This window comes from Sprattus sprattus (genome assembly GCF_963457725.1).
Source record: "Sprattus sprattus genome assembly, chromosome: 12".
Lineage (NCBI taxonomy): Eukaryota > Metazoa > Chordata > Actinopteri > Clupeiformes > Clupeidae > Sprattus > Sprattus sprattus.
Genome location: NC_137910.1, coordinates 7680582 through 7699467, shown reverse-complemented (window position 1 = coordinate 7699467; position 18886 = coordinate 7680582). Strand labels below are relative to the sequence as shown.

The 18886-nt window shown below is 41.3% G+C and overlaps 3 protein-coding genes across 5 annotated transcripts in view; all 3 read right to left on the bottom strand.

Moving 5' to 3' along the window:
* rps6ka2 (ribosomal protein S6 kinase, polypeptide 2) overlaps positions 1-7245 on the bottom strand; it is a gene marked incomplete at both ends in the record, with an annotated part of 28389 nt that extends 21144 nt beyond the window's left edge. For both annotated transcript variants that reach the window (XM_080849298.1, XM_080849299.1), the window contains 2 exons: positions 1-36; positions 7147-7245. The exon at positions 1-36 is cut by the window's left edge and continues 81 nt beyond it. In XM_080849298.1, the coding sequence (XP_080705424.1) occupies positions 1-36; positions 7147-7245 (135 nt within the window). The remainder of the gene's footprint in view (positions 37-7146) is intronic.
* mpc1 (mitochondrial pyruvate carrier 1) overlaps positions 1-18886 on the bottom strand; it is a gene marked incomplete at its 3' end in the record, with an annotated part of 90856 nt that overhangs the window by 27475 nt on the left and 44495 nt on the right. The window lies entirely within an intron of this gene.
* On the bottom strand, positions 12342-18321 carry rnaset2 (ribonuclease T2). 2 transcript variants are annotated; one of them, XM_080848443.1, is made up of 10 exons: positions 18281-18321; positions 17217-17292; positions 16938-16992; positions 16550-16599; positions 16377-16434; positions 16199-16263; positions 15830-15943; positions 15630-15675; positions 14456-14533; positions 12342-14166 (listed from the first exon to the last, which is right to left on the bottom strand). In XM_080848443.1, the coding sequence occupies exons 2-10, from the start codon at positions 17282-17284 to the stop codon at positions 13957-13959; spliced, it is 744 nt and encodes a 247-aa protein (XP_080704569.1). In that variant the 5' UTR covers positions 17285-17292; positions 18281-18321; the 3' UTR covers positions 12342-13956. The 2 variants fall into 2 exon arrangements, with proteins under 2 accessions (XP_080704569.1, XP_080704568.1); XM_080848442.1 differs by lacking the exon at positions 18281-18321 and adding an exon at positions 17898-18024.

Here is an 18886-nt window from a genome sequence, read left to right as displayed (position 1 = left end):
ATTGCTAATGTCAAACTCTTTCAAGATTCCATCGTCCTATGAGAGAAACAGATAAACACAGTGGTAATTACTATATTGTCACAGACATATACCAAATACTCCCATATGATACAATTTGAGGTCAGGTCAAAAACATTCAAAGTATTCTTATAAATGTATACATGACTGTCCCTCGACGATCTGGCAAGTATTTTTTGTGATCTTTGGGGCTAAAAGGGACTGAATTAGCTGCAGGAATTCTCAGAAAGTGCTGTGATTTTGAGTTTTGTTTTTTTTCCTGCGGGAATTCCTAAAGCTTGTGATCTCACCGGGATGTGGTGATGGTGTGTTGTGATTGCTAAAAGTAACTGAATTTGCTAAGGGAATTCTCAAAAAGTGCAGTTAAAATGGTGGTGATTTTGAGTTAAAGGGGCAACGTGTAGAACTACTACAGCTATTGTAGTATGGTAGCTATTGTAGACGCATGACAGTGCAACAGGGTGGGCTCTTTGAAGAGGACCTGCTGCCTATGTAGATATGAAGGGTTCATGCTAAGCTAACGAAAACACGATTTCTAGTTACAGTTAATGAAAACATAATAATGAATACTATATTCTATTTCTGCACACTACACCATTAAATAATATCAATCAAAAATAATGCAGAAATATTGTGGTAATAACAGAAAATTGCAACCTGCAATTGCAATTGTGGGAAATCCTTCAACCTGCTTGAACTTGTGGAAAATCCAGGAGGGACTGACCCATAAATGCGCCTGTTACAAACACAGATAGTGATCACACATTTTCATCTCTATAATTTGGCTTTAATAACACTGGCCAATATAACCGCCACCATGGCTTATGTCCAAACCAACAACAAAAAATAAATACATCTCTACCCCCAATTCCTTGAAACCTTTTATACCCTGCTGATTTCCCCTGGTGACATAGCAAGATTCAACCTGACCCTCCTGCACCTTTATGCACAGTCATATTTGTATCCAACATCATCTTTTTAAGAAGTGACATAACATTCATTTCAGCCACTACAACTGCTCCGCCTCAGACGATGACGTTGGCTTAAGATGGTGTGAATCTCTTGATGAAGGGACTCGGTGCCCTGGACTGGTTTGTGATATAACCCCCACTCCAGTAAAGGTGCAGCTGCAGCAGCCACTGGCTCTGAATTAGGACCTTCACTGCAGACCAGGCAGGGCCCTCCGGGACACATTTACTGAGATACCCTAACATAAAATATGTGCAGGGATGTATAGCCAGGTGTGTGTGTGTGGGGGGGGGGGGGGGGGGGGGAATGATTAAATGAGCTCAGCACTGGACAGAGGATAGGGGGACAGGGGAAGAAAAACAGGGCCACTTTAGCTTGATAAGCAGTATATATTTATACACAGTATATATTTGTGCACGCAGGTGTGCTCAAAAATGCCAGGCAGTGTATATTTTTGAGGCTGAGATTTCTCACCTCAGGGTGCCACCTCTGAGTGGATGCGCATAGGCAGCCCCTCGAGGATTGAGTAATGGTTGCCAGATTATGTCTGGAATCCCCCACAAAGGACAGGACATGACTTTGATGTTCTTCCTCACCACTGCCTCATGGGAGGGGAGGGAGAGAAGAGGGGAGAGCAGGCAGGACGCAGCGTGCGACTGAAATGCTGACCGCTCTCGATTGACTCCAGGCCCCTGCCGAGCTGACACAGCTGAAGGGCCGCTTAAACCGGCTTATCTCGCGCCTCAATAATAATAATCAAAATATGTACAACACCGTTACATAACCCTGAGCATCCACTGTGGCTGGGGTTTTTTTTGAGGATAAAATGATGAGGATGCTGTTAAATTCCAGAGAGGGGGGATTTAGGAGCACGCGTTGCTGCATGCTGTTTTGCTGGCTTGGCAACACAGGTTGATGGGAGTGAAAGAAAAACAAACAGCTAGAGAGAGAGTATCTAACCACTGACAGATAATAGTCCTACAGCACTGATGAGGAATGATCAGCGTTCGCAGGAGTCTCCAGGTTAACTGACTGAGACTATTGGGGAATTTGCTATCTCTGTCTCTGCATCCGTTTCTTTCTCAGATGTATATGTAGTGCTCTAGTATCTGAATATGAGACACACGCACACGCACACCCACACGCACACGCACACCCACACGCACACGCACACCCACACGCACACGCACACGCACACGCACACGCACACACGCTCACACTCTCACACACACATACACATAACACACACACACACACACACACACACACACACACACACACACACACACACACACACACACACACACACACACACACACACACACACACACACACACACAGTTTAACTATGACACAGTATGACCCCAAGACAGCGTGATTGACAGACCTTCTTGGATTTATGTACTTCAGCTGTGGTACAACTGGTCGGAGAGAAATTCAGGAATTATTCTGGAAAATGTAGATTCCTGAAAGTTTTACATCCATCTGTGCGCATGCATTTCTGCATAGCGTCTGCATTAGAGCAGTGAAACACAGAGATCTTAAAGATGAATCTGGTTGTTTCCTGACATCTGAGCACACAGTTCTAAGCAAACGGCGCATACACAAAGGGAACCTGCTATGTTCATTATGCTAAATATGTGTTATTTATTTGGACAGCCTGTTGAATCATTTAACAACGCCTCTTACCTAAACAAAAATGCATGCAATATTTCATCCAATTCCGCACACAGCAATACATTTTTCCTAGATATCATATTCACACACTTATCTTTACATGCAACGCTTTTAGATCTACACACTTAACTGTACATGCAACGCTTTCAGATTCACACACTTACACTTAACTGTACATGCAACGCTTTCTAAAGATTCACACACTTCACACAGATTCAGAGAAGAAAACACTTTTCAAATATAAAATCAGAGAGACAGAAAGACCGAAAAAAGAAACAAACTGAAACCAAATGGCCCATTGTGACATATACCAATGACATCACTGTCCTAAAGTACTGTAGTGTTCTCAAACGTGAGGGTGAAATACGAGGACAGTGTGTTCTCTTCCTCTATTAGAGAATGTGTACATGGGCTCTTGGGAGTATTGGTAGAGGATATTCCACTTAAGGCAATAGCACTAATATGTAATATGAGACTTGAAGTATTCACGTCACATTTAATGCATTGTATACAATGCCATTAGGTTAAGATAAACTCATATGCATAACCAACAGAGTGTATGGGAACATCTGTACTGAAAAGGGCTTGCCTAATTAGTGTCATCAATTAGGAGAGGAGAGGGGAATGCCAGCCTAAAAATCACAGAGTTGACTACATTTAATGCAACTGTAGAATCTCAAAGGATCAAAGAGCTATGAACAGTGGGGAACAAACACTCTGTGTAGTAGTAGTAGTATTTCAACAGCTTTCTCTCAAGAAGAGTTGATTTTACACTGTGGCCTTTTACAGTCTTCTTTACATCTGCACCCACAGCATAGCACACACACACACACACACACACACACACACACACACACACACACACACACACACACACACACACACACACACACACACACACACACACACACACACACACACACACACACACACACACACACACACACACACACACACACGAGCAAACAGCAGCAACAGACAGAAACCATATGGAGGAGTGACAGACAAGGAGGATGCCATTATCTCCAGTAGTAGTACTTCTTCATTCTTCAACAAGAAATATTATCACTGACAAATGTATCAGAGTATCTATAGTCCCCCCCCTAGTTCCCCCCTGTAATGTATTTTGTTATTATTTGTTTGTTTTTTGTTTTATGGCATCATGACTTTTTCAGTACTCAGTTTTCTAAGGTACTGTCAAGTGTCCTGTTTTAACTTTATCTCACGTCTCTGCAAAACATTATTTATTTATTGTATCCTAGTCATAGACACATGCTGTGCAATGACAATGTCATTTAACCCTCAGTGTGTCTACTGTACACCAGCCTTCTGGGAAAAGATTACATAAGAGGATATAGGCCAGCTTTTGTGGTATGGGATCTGTGGAAAATGGTGACAGTACGTGTAATGGTAATGAGATAAAGCTTTGAGTAAAGCCTGCTGACTGAGGCTGTTGGGGAATTTGCTATCGCTGTCTCCGCATCAGTTTCTTCCTCAGATGTATTTGTAGGGCTCTAGTATCTGAATATACACCAACACACACACACACACTCACTCACTCACTCACTCACTCACTCACTCACTCACTCACTCACTCACTCACTCACACACTCACACATACACACACACACACACACACACACACACACACACACACACACACACACACACACACACACACGCACACACACACACACAGACACACAGGAGATACAACATTGTTAATGCAGCCACTCATCTACAGATGATTTCCCCTCCACCAGCATGTTGGCTCAGATCGTGTTGAATTTGATTTAGGTCAGCAGCTGTTAAGGATAAAGGGAGCAATGTTCCAAATGATACCTCGGACCCGGCCAAACTGCAAATAGCAAAATGAGCAGTGTCATATCATCAGCCCATCTGTAATTTTAGACCATTGACATGCAAATAGTCTCACCACAGGAGAACCAGAACCAAAACAGGAACCGTCAGAGTCCACCAAGACACATGACCCCCCCACCGAGAGACTGGATATCCAGGTTGTGTGATTATGCTTCAGGTTGAGTTGGAATTACTGTCCATCACTTAGTGCTGCACACCAACACGGACAGAAATGTAAAGGTCTGCACATCTGGTGAAGTGCTCACATACCAAACCTCATCTCATCCCATCTGTCTGACAAGACTCCTGCACACACACACTCTCTCTCTCTCTGTCTCTCTCTCTCTCTCTCTCTGTCTCTCTCTCTCTCTCTCTCTCTCTCTCTCTCTCTCTTTCTCTCTCAGTAATGTTGCAAGCCGCTGATAAACCACAGTGGTTTCCTCTACCTATAAAGATCCCTTCAGGCCCTGTCCCTGTTGACTTTTTTTAGAGCTGTTGACATTTTCAAGCCATTGATTTTTATACACTCCTACTGAACCAATTTTCAGAAGAAAGTAAATTAGCCCCCTTCTTGTCCGGTTTGATATGTGCTAATTTTATTTATTTATTTACACATACCCTCTGGAGGCTACATAGACCACCAGCAGCCAGACTCATTACCACAGTGGCTCTTTTATCTTCCTTATTGATCTCAGCCAAGGCTGTAATGGGTTCCGCTTCACAAAACCCTCTGGTTTACACAACGATGTGCCACAACAACACCTAGACTGCACAATGCAACACTTCATATACTTATGCACTTTAGCGACAATGCATGATTACGTGCTAATGGTTACTGATATTCAGTGCCATACTAATTTACATATTTAGTAGACACTTATTCAAAGTGACTCACAGCAGAGGGAGTGTTTGTAGTGAAGTAGTGTGGTGTGTTAGTGGGTAGTGTTATGATTGTGCTCTTAGGGAGTGCATAACCTCAGTGTCACAAGCACCCTGGTCTACCTTTTGAGAATACATTTATGCTATAGATACACTACACAGCAATCAATCTTGCACTATGGCCACTTTCTATACATTTGGTGACTGAATTTGGCTTAGGTTACACGATTCATGTATTTACAGTACTGGAAAACCTTTCCAACAGGCATTTTATGTCTATGATTCTCTTTTCCCTGGAAGCATGAATGATATATGGCTAAAAAGACACAGGTCAAGAGATGAAGATTCCCAAGATTCCCGATGAAGATACCCAAATTCTGCCTCAAGTCAATAGGAAGAAACTTTCTAAGACTCCAGCATGAAAGCTTTCTACTCCCATGTATAGTTTCTATTCCAATTTGTGCTCCGAATATTTAAATAATAGCATGCAACGTTCCCATTGTCTCTGCTTCTGCACTAGGGTGTTTTGATGACGTACAAGACGCAGTGAAACGACAAGAAACAACTTCCACTACACAAGTGTAACTCCAACTTGTTAGATTTGATGCCACTTTCCATATAGCCTAAATGATGCTAGTACTCTGTTCTTGAATACACTGGAGAGCATGGGGGGGGGGGTTCACAGCATGCTAAAAGGAGATCTTTCATTTATTTTTATAAGCACGTGATTGTAGAGGCCATATTAAACCAAAAAGTAGTTAGGTACATTGCAGCACATGCTTCTGAGACCTCTGGACAAGGGACAGAGAATCATTTGCCTTTCGCATCTTGACACAAACAGCTTCATGGTGCTCACTGAGTGCGAATACTGACAATGGATACATGAAGTAGCAGTCACTGAAGAAACTGATATGAAATGAGTAAACCGTCTGTGGAGAGGACACACAGGTCAGTCCGTCTGTCCTTCTGGATATGCACTTGAAAGTGCCTGTGGCACTTCTGAAGTCTCAACTTTTAATGTCCTAGAACAAGTCTGCCATCTCATCTTAGCCTGACATCTGATTGACCAGAGCCAGCAGGAGAGATGACAGAGGTGAATGTCAAAATCTCTGTGCACTCCAGAAATGAATCAACCTGACAGCTCTTGTGGTTCGAGAGGGGAAAGGAGACATGAAAGTACATACGCCCCAAACGTTAATGATAAATAGTCAACCTAAGTTCAGAGGAATTGAAAGATTTCCTTAGCATGTGTCTGGGATTTTTTACAAAATAAAAAAAGTGTAAATAAAAAAATTAGAACAACTAATTCCTTCTTGACTAAGAGTTGATTGAGGTGCATGCCATGGGTTTAGGAACATGTCTTCTTTTAGGAACATGTCTTCTTTCAAATTTCAGTTCAACCTTATTACTATGTATCATAAGATACATGCATGACTTCGTCTAGAGTTCCAGCTACATCACCTTGCTGACGGATTTTTTGATGCCGCTGTTAACAACAGAAACACAATGCTCAGTGTTCTAAAATGTAGCCTCATCATTTGCAGTCAGTTGTTTATCTGAATAATGGAGTGGCCTGTGCTCTGGACAGTGCACTAAACACAAACCTGCAGATTCCACACACTGCATAGCTATTCCAGTGCAGCAACCCTGGCCACACGACACCTACTTAAACACGAGTGAGAACGCCGGTGGTGCTGGACACAAGAAGTGGTACAAACAAAACAATAATAAAGTGATACCAACCTCTAATTTGCATAGGCTGGAGCTCTTGGATCGCGACTTCTTGCCAAGATACACAGAGAACCATCTTCTAACTGTAAACTTCCGCATGTTCGTGTCCATTGTCCCAGTTCTGTCCTCTAGCCCCTAATAGCAATTTATCTTTGTCCTGCGCCTAAATCCAGATCAGCGCACAACAATGGGCGGATTTACTGTTGCTTCTCAGTCACCCCCCTCTAATCCATAATTCTGAATTATGAGGGAGATGAACATGCAGATGGGTGAGCGAAGAGTGATTTGACCTGTCCTTGCTACGATGCAGTGCATTCATTTGCTGTGTCGCTGGAGCCGTATGACAGGCGCTGTCCCCAGCACCTACCTCACTCCTTTGCGTACACGGTATCTGCTTCACTTGCTGTTGCAATGTGCGCTAACGCACACTCCACTGCCTCCCAAACGCTTGAGTCCAGAAAGCATCCAATCAAGCCCTGGCTGCACGGCAACTGTGGTGGAGAACTCCCACCGTAAACCACGAAATATTTCCTAGACGAATCAGCGACGACGCCACTGCAGCTTCCCGACACTCACGGGGATATCAACTAAGCTTGATCGTGGTAAAATACCAGCTAGAACACCTGTCGTCTCTATCACATTACAGTATAGAGCGTAATATCCAGGTACAACACCAGGAAACGGCGCGCAACGTTGTATAACGCGTTGAGGAACGTGGCCGTAGCCTTCCAAACGTATTGTTCTGTTGCCTATACAAATACCTGCTATTTAAACAGCGGATTAGTGCCAGTACAAAGTGTCCAAAGAGATTAGTGATTAGTGGTTTGGGTTTGGCAGGATAGTAATAAACCAAGACAACCACGTGTGGCCATAGCAGGCCAGACACTCTTAATGCAAAAATAAAAGATACCCACACCTCTCATCTTTTCGTGTAATCTATGGGACACTGTTTAGTTTATGTGAAGATAGGAAACGTGTTCTGCAGGGTCGTCGTAACTGACCATAAAAAGGTTCACTGTAGTTCATTCATTTAGCACTCAATCGGTTTGAGCGATCCACATTTGAGTGATGGAATTGATGCAGCGCTACTCTCTTCCTACATCCACGCAGCAAAATATTAAGGGCTATGACGCTTGGATGACTCCAGCATTTAGACTGGCATGTAGTCACGGAGAGAGGGGGACAGGCAACTCCATGCTTGTACTGACACCATGTGGTTAAAGTAGGGTATTACACCAGCTTGACTTCCCAGCAACTTCTACCCTACTAAAGCCAAGATCTTTTCCCAAAAAAGGAATCGCTCCTTTAGTTTTCAAATCTCAGGAAGAAAATGTTGTTAATAGGTTGTTACTGTATATTACAAAACAACATTTGTACTAACTGTGTTATGTAATGTAAACTATAAGTTATGATCTACTTTGTTTGGCATTAGTTTTCAGGAGGATACATGTCAGGCTTAAAACCTCAAGCAAAACTGTAACCTCTGGTAATATTTGCAACACAAATGTTTGATTCACAACAGATTTTTTAAATGAAGAAAATCTGACTCAAAGCACGACTGGCTGTGATTAATACTGCGCTTACACTTAAAAAAATCATTTCTATTTGTTTGGAAAAGTGTGAATTGGTATTATGACACATGCTACTGGAAGAGGCAGCAATCCAAAGCAAATACATATATGTGATGTACTGTCCGAGAACCATGTTAAAAGTTACCATATTTAGAACTGACAAGCTCATCACCAATTTCATAGGGTGAAAATAGATGGGGTTTAGTTTATCTTTTGGCTTTGGTATTGTTTTTTCTCTTTGTTTCTTTATGAATACCGTATGACGTGATGTATAGGATTGGCTTGCATAGTTATGTAATAAGAGTGTAATATGTAACTAGTGTAATATGAAAATAAAAAATAGGCTTCTACAGCACACTTCTTTCTGCTAGACACAGAAAACATGCCAAGGCCAAGGTTAAATCCCATTGTTATTGTCCAATCCTTATCCTACAGGCCATCTTCACATATTATGAAACTTTCGGTACATTACCCACAGTAGGTGTTCTACCACTCACACTGAGAGCACTGATATAAACAAGTAGTGACTTCCACATCTACACACAAATGGAAAGGTTCAAAGTCAGTTTCTAATCGAAGACAAAAGGCAACCTATTACATAACGCACTGCAGTGGCCCTGCTCTATGCCCTCATACAGTGTAAAACCAATTAGCACAATTAACACTACTGACAGCAATCTAGCGGCTGACGTTATGTAAGTATTGCTGATGGAGCCAGCCCATTCCCAAACCCCATTTACCAGCTACTGAACTTCTGTATTGACTGCCTGTACTAGTTGACACTAAATGGAATACCAGTGTGTTGCTGCATATAATGAGTGGTTAATACCAAGTGCTGTGTGTCACATCGATCATTACCCTAATGATTCATGCAGATCTGCCTCTGGGTGAAATAAGTTTACACTAAAATGGAAATTAATTAAGTGCTATGGTCTCATTGCTCTGCCCTGAGGCAACCAGTTCTGAAAAATGTAGCCTCTCTGCCCTACATAAAGGAGGAGTTAATTACGAGCTCGCTTCATTCTGGTGAATAAACTGTATCTTGCACTAACTAAAACGTGTTGTGAGTGGAATATATTTTACTTGCTAAATTTGACATACTTGTATAATTTAGCTGAATGTTTTTTTTCTCCTCATAAGAGAAATGGATAGGGCTACACCTCGTCCCGTATTACTTTTCTGACTTCTGAAATAGCTGCGCTCATCTGTATGGGCCTCTAGTTCTCCAGATGCCCAATTAGGAGTGAACACAAATTGAAGGGTGCAGTTCTGAGACAGTTATAAGAGGATTCACTCCTAGCCGTGCCCTTGAGTCCGTCAAGGCTATCTTACTGATTTGCAAAGTAGTTTTGATTTGGGGTTTCGAGGAACCTCAACCATTGGTAGTTTCAGAATCACATACTGCATATTCATCTTATCTGAATTCTGCTCTGCAGTCTGATGTGAAGCAGGGCAGGCCATCAACCATGTGATTATGACATGAGCAAACTCAAATCAAAACACATGCCTCATGATCTGCATGGAGTGGTTGTGGGGACTCTTTCTATCGAGCTCACATTCATTGCTTTGAATTGTTCCTTAAGGATAGAAAATGTTGTGCTGAAGAATTCAAGAAATGTTTAAACTTTGCGTGTATGACTACCGACGAATCCCTGTCATTAAAATTTGCATTGGGAAACTCTCTCTTTACTGGCAATAACATTGGAATGCTTGGGTTGTGAATTTCCCTGAGGGCAGTTGTGGGTTTGTCATGACAAAAACAGCTCTTCACTGTCAAAGCCTCACATTTCAGGAATACACATAATTCTGCATTCATGTATTACAAAACAAATCTGTATTAAATTCAATGAACAGAGTAAATAAAAAAAAAAACAGAGGAACAGAGCAGTCAAGTGAAATAGGTCTCAGTGCTGTTTTTTTGCACTTCTGAGAAGATGGGTTCTCCCTTGAATGGGAAGCGTGTTGTGTTATTTATTCTTGTTCGTTCCCCCATCATCCACAGATGGGGTTCTAACATGCTGAGAGTTGTCTGTTACAACTTCCTGTTTGTGTTACAGCCTAAATCTCATTTTCAACACACACACACACAAACACACACACACACACACTCTTACCATTGGTGACGTAAGGATATCCTGAGCACTTTCGGGTGGATTCTCATCTTCAGTAAGTGAGGCAAAAGCACTATCCACAGATAAAGTGTCCATGTCTGCACAGACCGTCTCCAGACTAAGTCGTTCATTCCCCACCAGCCCTCTCGAAGGACACCGTTGACTCATGGTCGACCTCTCCAAAGGGCGAAGAAAGGGAGCCGAGGACTTTAAATCTCCACTACAAATATGGAGAAGAATTACGAGGGGCAGCCGCCAATAGCCTAAAGTCATAAGTATTATCTCCACGACCTACTCCCATCAATACAAGTCCCTAAAGGTTGCGACAGATACAGTGTCTGGACTAAATAAGGACCATCCTTTGAGAGATTCAAGGCCACCGGGGCTTCAGTGGAGCTAAAGATCCCATACTGGTCCTCCTGTCTTCAGGATATGAGACATTCTAGTGGCATCATAAAAGGGAGGGGGGGGATATAGAGAAAGGCAGGGGACAGAGAGAGGGGGGGAAGAGGGAGACAGAGAGAGATAGAGAGAAAGAGAGAGAGAGAGAGAGAGAGAGAGAGAGGAGAGTATTTCTAGTGGAGCATGCCTCTGATTAAGAAGCAGTGAGGCAGCAGTGCCTTTGTCCTGCTGTCGTAATAGCTAAGAGTCAGGGCATTTGCACAGTCAGTGCAGATCAACCTACAATTGATATCCATGGAAACGCTTCAGTTCGCACTTTATAGTGGCAGTAAGGAGGTTTGGTCTAAACCTATGAGTTAATTAGCATGCAAAAACCTTATTGCCACGGATTGGCATGTGTGTATTTTGGCAATGTACTTAGCAATGCCGTACATTGAAAGCTTTTCTCAAATTTTCATGGGGTGTTTCATCCCAAAACACAGAACTACATAGCACACATCCTGGATGACGAGTTGGAATGCCAGTCGTGTTTATCTGCCCTTCAGATGAACATATACCAGCAAAATGAACTTGGACATGATACAAATACTCTCCTCTCCTCTCTGTCCCCTGCCTTTCTCTATATCCCCCCCCCCTTTTTATGATGCCACTAGAATGTCTCATATCCTGAAGACAGGAGGACCAGTATGGGCTCTTTAGCTCCACTGAAGCCTCTCTAGGTACACTGGGCACTGGATGGCTCAATCTAAAAATAGCAGTGTTCCATGTAATTTAGCTGTCCATAAATCTTTTTGACACGAGGTAGATTGTTAATATGAGGAATGAAGGGCACAGTGACAGGGTTGAAATCATTCAGAGATGTAGCTGTGTTTTCCCCTTTATCTTTATCACTTTAAAAAAATATATAACACAGAATACATCATCAGGGCCTTTTGCCACCTCCTGCTTCACCCTCCAGCCATGAGATTGGCACACTAACGTCGCTCACGCCAGCATCTCAAAAATGGAAAATTTAGATTTCTGCAGCTGCCAAGTTGGGGACAATTATCAGTCTCTGCTGAATTTATAGGACATTGAAAGTTGTGTTAAACATTTATTTTGTTGTTAAGTCATTGCAATAAAAAATGCTAAAAAAACAGTAGTATCACTTATTATAACCAAAACCTGATTCCCACATTTAAAGTGTTGATTTATGAAAATGACATATCCCATTTCAGCACTGTTACAGATCAATTTCCACAACAATTCAAACAATAGTACAAACACAGGTTGGCTCTCCTCTTCATTACAGCAAAGAGAATCTCCCAGCAAATAAATGCTGCCCCCCTGTGGTTATAACACGTATGTGTAGGACAAGAGGATCAAGGAATGGCTGTGCAAATTAGATTGACAGAATTACATAAAACCTAAAAAGTAATAATAAAAGGGAAATTAAATGGACAAAGGCAACAAAAAGTAAACATATGTGAGGTCAAAAAAAGAATGCTCTGCTTGGACATGTTTCGAGTTCCGCTACAGCATTTAGTTGGCAAATTCTACTGGAACTCTCAAGCAAGCCAACAAACCCATAGCCACAAAGTCTTCACCAAATGCAGCTCAGTACAACATGATTATCCTAAGTACTAAAACTACAAAATATAAACAATTTGGTAGGGAAATGTGTTATGTCTGAATGCAATTTACAAACAGAAGAGAAAATTAAGATATAGTTCCCTCAAACATTTTACAAAACCCCACTCAACATCATCACAATGTCCATGAAAGGTTTGTTTCTTGGCGAAGGAACAATGAGTTATAATGTAGAAGGTTAGTGGCCAGACAGAACTGTTCATCCCTCTCTTCCATAGGCCTGAAGAAGAGACAAACTGTAGACCAAAAGACACTATGCTGCCATGAAGGTAATGACAAAGAATGGGAAATAATGCCTCTGATTAAAGGAAATTCCTCCTCTAGACCACCTTCTTGGTGAAAATGGCTTGCAGACTAACAGGGCCTAACCCTAGGGCTAATGCCAAAGTATCTGGCCTAGAAACATTACACATAATAAAAAATATAAATAATCAGAGGCCCTGCTTGTCGTGACTCAAATAAAACCCTGTTAAAAGAGAAGTGATGTTTGTTGCGTTGTTTACTCAAAAGATATGCAAAGCATATGGGCAGTGCTGCTTATCCCCTGAAGTGACCATGTGCCCCTCTTCCTTCTTTACAAAGGGAAGTGTGAGAGGACAAAGGGAAGTGAGGTTAAATTTGTTTGATGTCCAGCAGAAACAAAGCTGCTCTTTCAGAGTTGCCCATTGCTGGTTAAAAGTGGCACGTCATCAGGGAGTTTTAATGCTGCCAGACACAGTTTTGAGGTTTTGGAACAGAGAAAAGGTTGAAATGGAGGCGAGAAAGACAGATAGAGAAACAGTGGGGGGAAAAGTCCGATTGTGATTGCTGACCACCACAGCATTTTCATTAACGAAAACAATCATGTGGTTTTTACCTTCAGATCAACATTTCAAGTCGCACTCATGACGTACGTCACATGTATGGGTTCTACCTCGAGTTTTAAACCATCGTTGAGACATTTACCCTCAAAGAGGAACTTCAAAACCATTGTTTTGCATGACCTTGTCTGATGGGCAGAAAAAAACAAACCCACAACAGGAAATATTGCAACTAGAAGTTCTCCATTGACGGTGGTTCTACCTCGTGTTTTACACCATCTTTGAGACATTTACCCTCAAAGAGGAACTTCAGAACCATGTTTTGTTCTCCATTGACGGTGGATAGTGCACTGGCATATTCCAGTCGCAGACACTGAAACCCTTGACCCCTCTGAAGCGATACAGGAGAATGTCATTGACGCGGCTCCACAGATCATCCCATGACTTCTCGCAGTCGATCGGCTTGAAGTCGCTGTTCACACAGATTTCGATCTGGCCCAATTGCTGAACCTGTTCAGCCTATAAACAAAATAAAATAATAATAATAATAATTATCATTCATTCATTTATTCATGTTTAAGGTTGATGTGGCACTATGAAGCATATGGAAATCAATAGACATGAGTACACCTGCTAGGGTTGTTGACTATTTTTTATTCTGTATACTTTCAGATTGGGCTGTACGAACCATACCCAGTAATGAAGTTAATAAGCAAGTAAGTCAATTAGTAAATACATTAATACATAGATAAATAGCTTTTTTTTTTTGGTTTTTGACCAAAGCTCAGTCAATCTCAGGACTTAGTACCTTTGCTGATGGATGAACACACTGCACCTTTGGTTTCACACCATAAGCCTTTTCAATGGCACCTTCAATGGCATCCATCTGAAGAGAGGACAACATGCACATATAAATACAGATTTACACAGCAATTCCACTTCCAGTACAAACATTTTGACAGGGAACTGCGCCAGCCAACTACTTTGCTCAAAAACACAAAAACATGCACACACACACGCACGCGCGCACACACACACACACACACACATTAACACAACAATCCTACAGGAACACACACAAAAAAAACACATTTAAAACATAGAATGCAGATATTTCTTTTGAAGTATGCCACAATATTGGCAGGAAATGAAAGCTAGAATGGGTTTGGATGTAAAGGCACACCTAGACTATGTTGTGCTTTCACGATGCCGAATCTAAGAACAGATTTTAGGCTTGCCTACTCATAACCGTATGTTAGAGACACCATTCATAGACTCTCAATGGCTATGCTTTCATCTGTTGTGCCAACACAGATACTGTAGTGATGTGAAGCAGAAATTCAACAGTGAATGTTCAATGCTCATATTGAGCTTCAAGTCCTTAGAAAAAGAGCACTCTCTGGATCCACACTGGATTTCCATAATCCATAACACTCACACACACACACACACACACACACACACATTTAGTGCAGGATGTGCCAACCAAACACGCTCAACAGTTTAATTTCATGTTTTATCCAGCAGCAGTATTAGACCTCAGATTTGCTAAGCAGGATGAGAGCCAGAATGCCCTCATCAATCCAGTCAATTCAGGTCATTGATCCCTTCTGAAAAGGAACGAGAACAGGCGCTGTGGCAATGCAACGGCTCTGGAGTTGTAAGATAAGACCCGGGGCTTTGCTCTGTGGTCTCGTGCTCTGCAGGAAGTTACGGTTTGTGAAAGAGCACCGTGGTTCTTCCAAAGTCTTGATCACAGCCAAGTTAATATTCTTTTAGCCTTTTTAATATCGTATAACGGGTCATCATGATCCACAATAGACTAATTTGTTCAACCTTTTTCACAGCTCTTGCTGCCAAGCAAGCAAGCAAGCAGCACTTAAATGAGGAAGACAACATTTTGCTTTTGTTTAGATTCTAACTTAAACATTAATGTAATAACACCCTGGGATCCTATTTCTTATGCTGTAGCCACCAATTACCTGATAATTCTGCTCTGCGGGCACAATGCCAGCTTTCGTCAGGACACTGAGAAAACAAACAAACAAACAACAAAACACAGGGAAACAATTGGAGCTGGTTTTGTACCTCAAACCACTATCTCTCTATCATGCAGGACTGTTCTAATAATGCTCTGTAGTCTCTTCAAGTAAAAACTCATCCACTCATTTGGTGTACTTACCCAGTGAGGTCAAACATTTTGTACAGTTCAAGGGCTTTGCTGAAGTACTTATGCTGACTGTTCAGGGGCTCGGTTGTTGCAGCGCATGTTCCATGTTTATGCCATTCATATTTCCTAATTGAAAATACACAGGGACAAGCAGCTGTTGACACAGTGTATTCGAGATGTTTGAATCCCATAATGAACAGAAGTAGAAACGTAAGCCCTGAACTGATCAGCATTGGCAGTGGACATCAGTGCATCAGCATCAGTTTACTGATTTCATCTGATGTCTGGCCAATGTCCTGCTTATCATTAAATGATATCTAATCATTTCATTTCTGTTCATGGTACAATTTTTAGACATTATATAGTTGTATATGTACATACCAAAACTCAGCTGAAGTTGGATGTATCAGATTTGGCCAGTAATTATCCATGTCTGGCTTCAGGTCCTGAAAAAATCATTAAGGACATTACTCAAAGATCAAAAATGTTGAGCAATGTTTTTGAGCAATGTGAAGAAAAACACTCCAGAAAAAACTGACAAACCATTCATTGTGATTACCTGTATTTCACTCATGTTGAACTTCCATGATGAGTTGCATGCTTGGCCAATGTTTGGCCTTTACATCAAAGTGAGACAGAGGAACAAGTGGATAACCAAAAGTGAATGTAAATGTAAAGTAAATGCACAAAATCATTATTGCCAAGCCATAGTGACCATGCTTATCTACTTACCACAGGCCATGCAAAGTCCAGTATTTATAGTGTTGTTTGCAATGTTCCATCTGAAAGTTAAGTGTGTATCAACTGGTCATGCATGTCCAATTTATACAGTTAAGTACTAAATGACAATACCAAAATAATTTGATTGGCATATACTTTGAAGTCCACCACTTACACAGGGACAACATAGCCATGGCTCTTAGGTTTGTAAATATAAGCTGTTACTGATTAAGCACCTGACAGGTGACACTGCGTACTACAGAGTCCATTATGAGACATCTAACATTGTATTATCCTAAAGCACAGTAAGATGCTATCTGGGTAAGAAGACTAGAGTCACAGTTGAGACAACACAGAAAAACTAATGGACACAGACACACAAATTATGAGTTCTACGTACAGTGCAGAATGTTTCTGGCCAGTGGTGAGTCAGAATAAGCTTGGTCCATGGCTTCCTGGAAAAGAAAAACAAAAACCTGGACGTTTAGTAAACCAGAGGAATAACTAACTGCTTATGTGTGAAGCTGTCAACCTATTTTCAGAGACATTTATAACAATGAAACAGCAGACACAACATATCAGTCAGACGTCTGTGTATTGTACTTGTAGTGTGAGAGAAGGGTGTTGTACAGTCTGTGACACATAACTTGTTTTTCTTCAGTTGAGACAATTAACTTACCACAAAGGGATGTAGGTGGCCGACCCCAGACCAAGGCAAAGAAGTGTCACAAGTTCAAACGCTCTCATTTCAAACCCTGTAAAATGTTGAACATAACTGATGTTAGCGTTTTGATACTAAGTGGCAGACCTCTCGTCATGCTCAATCCTCTGAGAACAATAGAGCATTCAGTAAGACAATTTTCCTCTCCATTGCAACAGTTTAAATAAACAATCTGACTGCTAACTGATTCTCATGACACAATGCTGTTCTGTCTCAATTCAATTCATATAAGAGTGTCATGATGAAAGACTTAACTACATAACCACTCACTCACTTTTAAAGGAAGCTATGACTTAACGTTAACGTTAGTTACACATTTGGTACAATGCTAGCTGGCTAGCCTAGTCTGCGTCATTAGCAAAACAAACACAAACTTTATTCTGTTATTTAATAAAACAACGCTAGGCAAATTACTCGAAGCGTATCGAAGCAAAGTATAACTTAGCTCAAAACAGTACAGAATACTAAAACTAAATGTTAGAATACCGCATATAGGCTACCTCGACATTAAAACTGAGTGAACAAGCCTTTCCTTGCTAAAAGTGAAACACAATACAAGTCGCATGCTAGCAGCTGTTAAACTTGTAGTTGATTCAGAGTAGCGAATTTAAAACGTTTCTGATAGATTTAGCTTTCTACCTGTTTTTTCCAGTTAGCATGCTTCAGAGTAGCGTTGTTGTTTGCAGCCCAAGCTTGTTTGTTCCTTCGTTCTGCTTGTTCTGTTTTCAAGTTACACCTCAAGTCGGAGCAAGATTGTTTATACGGCAAGTGAGTGCGCGTGCTTGACAGCCATCATGTGACTTCAAAACGTCACGAGCAAAATAGTTGCATTTGCGCCACCCGAAATTAATGAATTATACACAAAACATTTTCTACTTTCAACATGTTATACCTTTAAATTAGACTGTTATAGAGTGAAGACAGAAGGAAACTGTTTTTTTAACAAGCATAATTAAAAACAAAAAGACAAAGCATGCTAGATAGGCACTCAATAGGGCCAAATTATTGAATCATAGGCCTACCTGTGATGGTCCGTGGCTATATTGGCTGTGTAGCAGGGGCATTCTTAGTAGCTATGTGGTTTAGTAACACACCTGGGTACGTTATCTCAGAGTAAGTGGGAAACCCCAGGAGAAGAGCGCTAATGGCTTTGTTTTGTTAAGAAAATGAAACCATCAGGCTTTTTAAGAAGTATGTTTAATACTTACTCTTAGTAGGCCTATGCTTAATAAACCAGGGTTGTCACTTAACCACGTAGGCCTACCTGAAATATACCCAAGATGACAGTCTCAACCCAACTTGAGAACCGGGTAAGATATCACTCTCCACTGTATCCCCTGTTAAAAATAGCATTTGCGTTGTCTTAAGAAGTCTACGGCTCGAAGGAACCTGACCTGAACCAAACTAAGTGTTTTGTCGCCATTTAATTATTTTGTTTATTGTCGAAGTTCTGCAAAGTGTGTGTTGTATATAGAACAAAGGTTTCAAAATCTTTATTGTTTTTGTAATTTTGCTGTATCCCCAGACCTACGCCTCACTTCACCCTGTAGGCTATTATCGTTTTTCCAAAAGGTGGGTGATATGGCCGAGCTTCAACTTGAGTGGTCCCCAGTGTCCAACCACCTTGC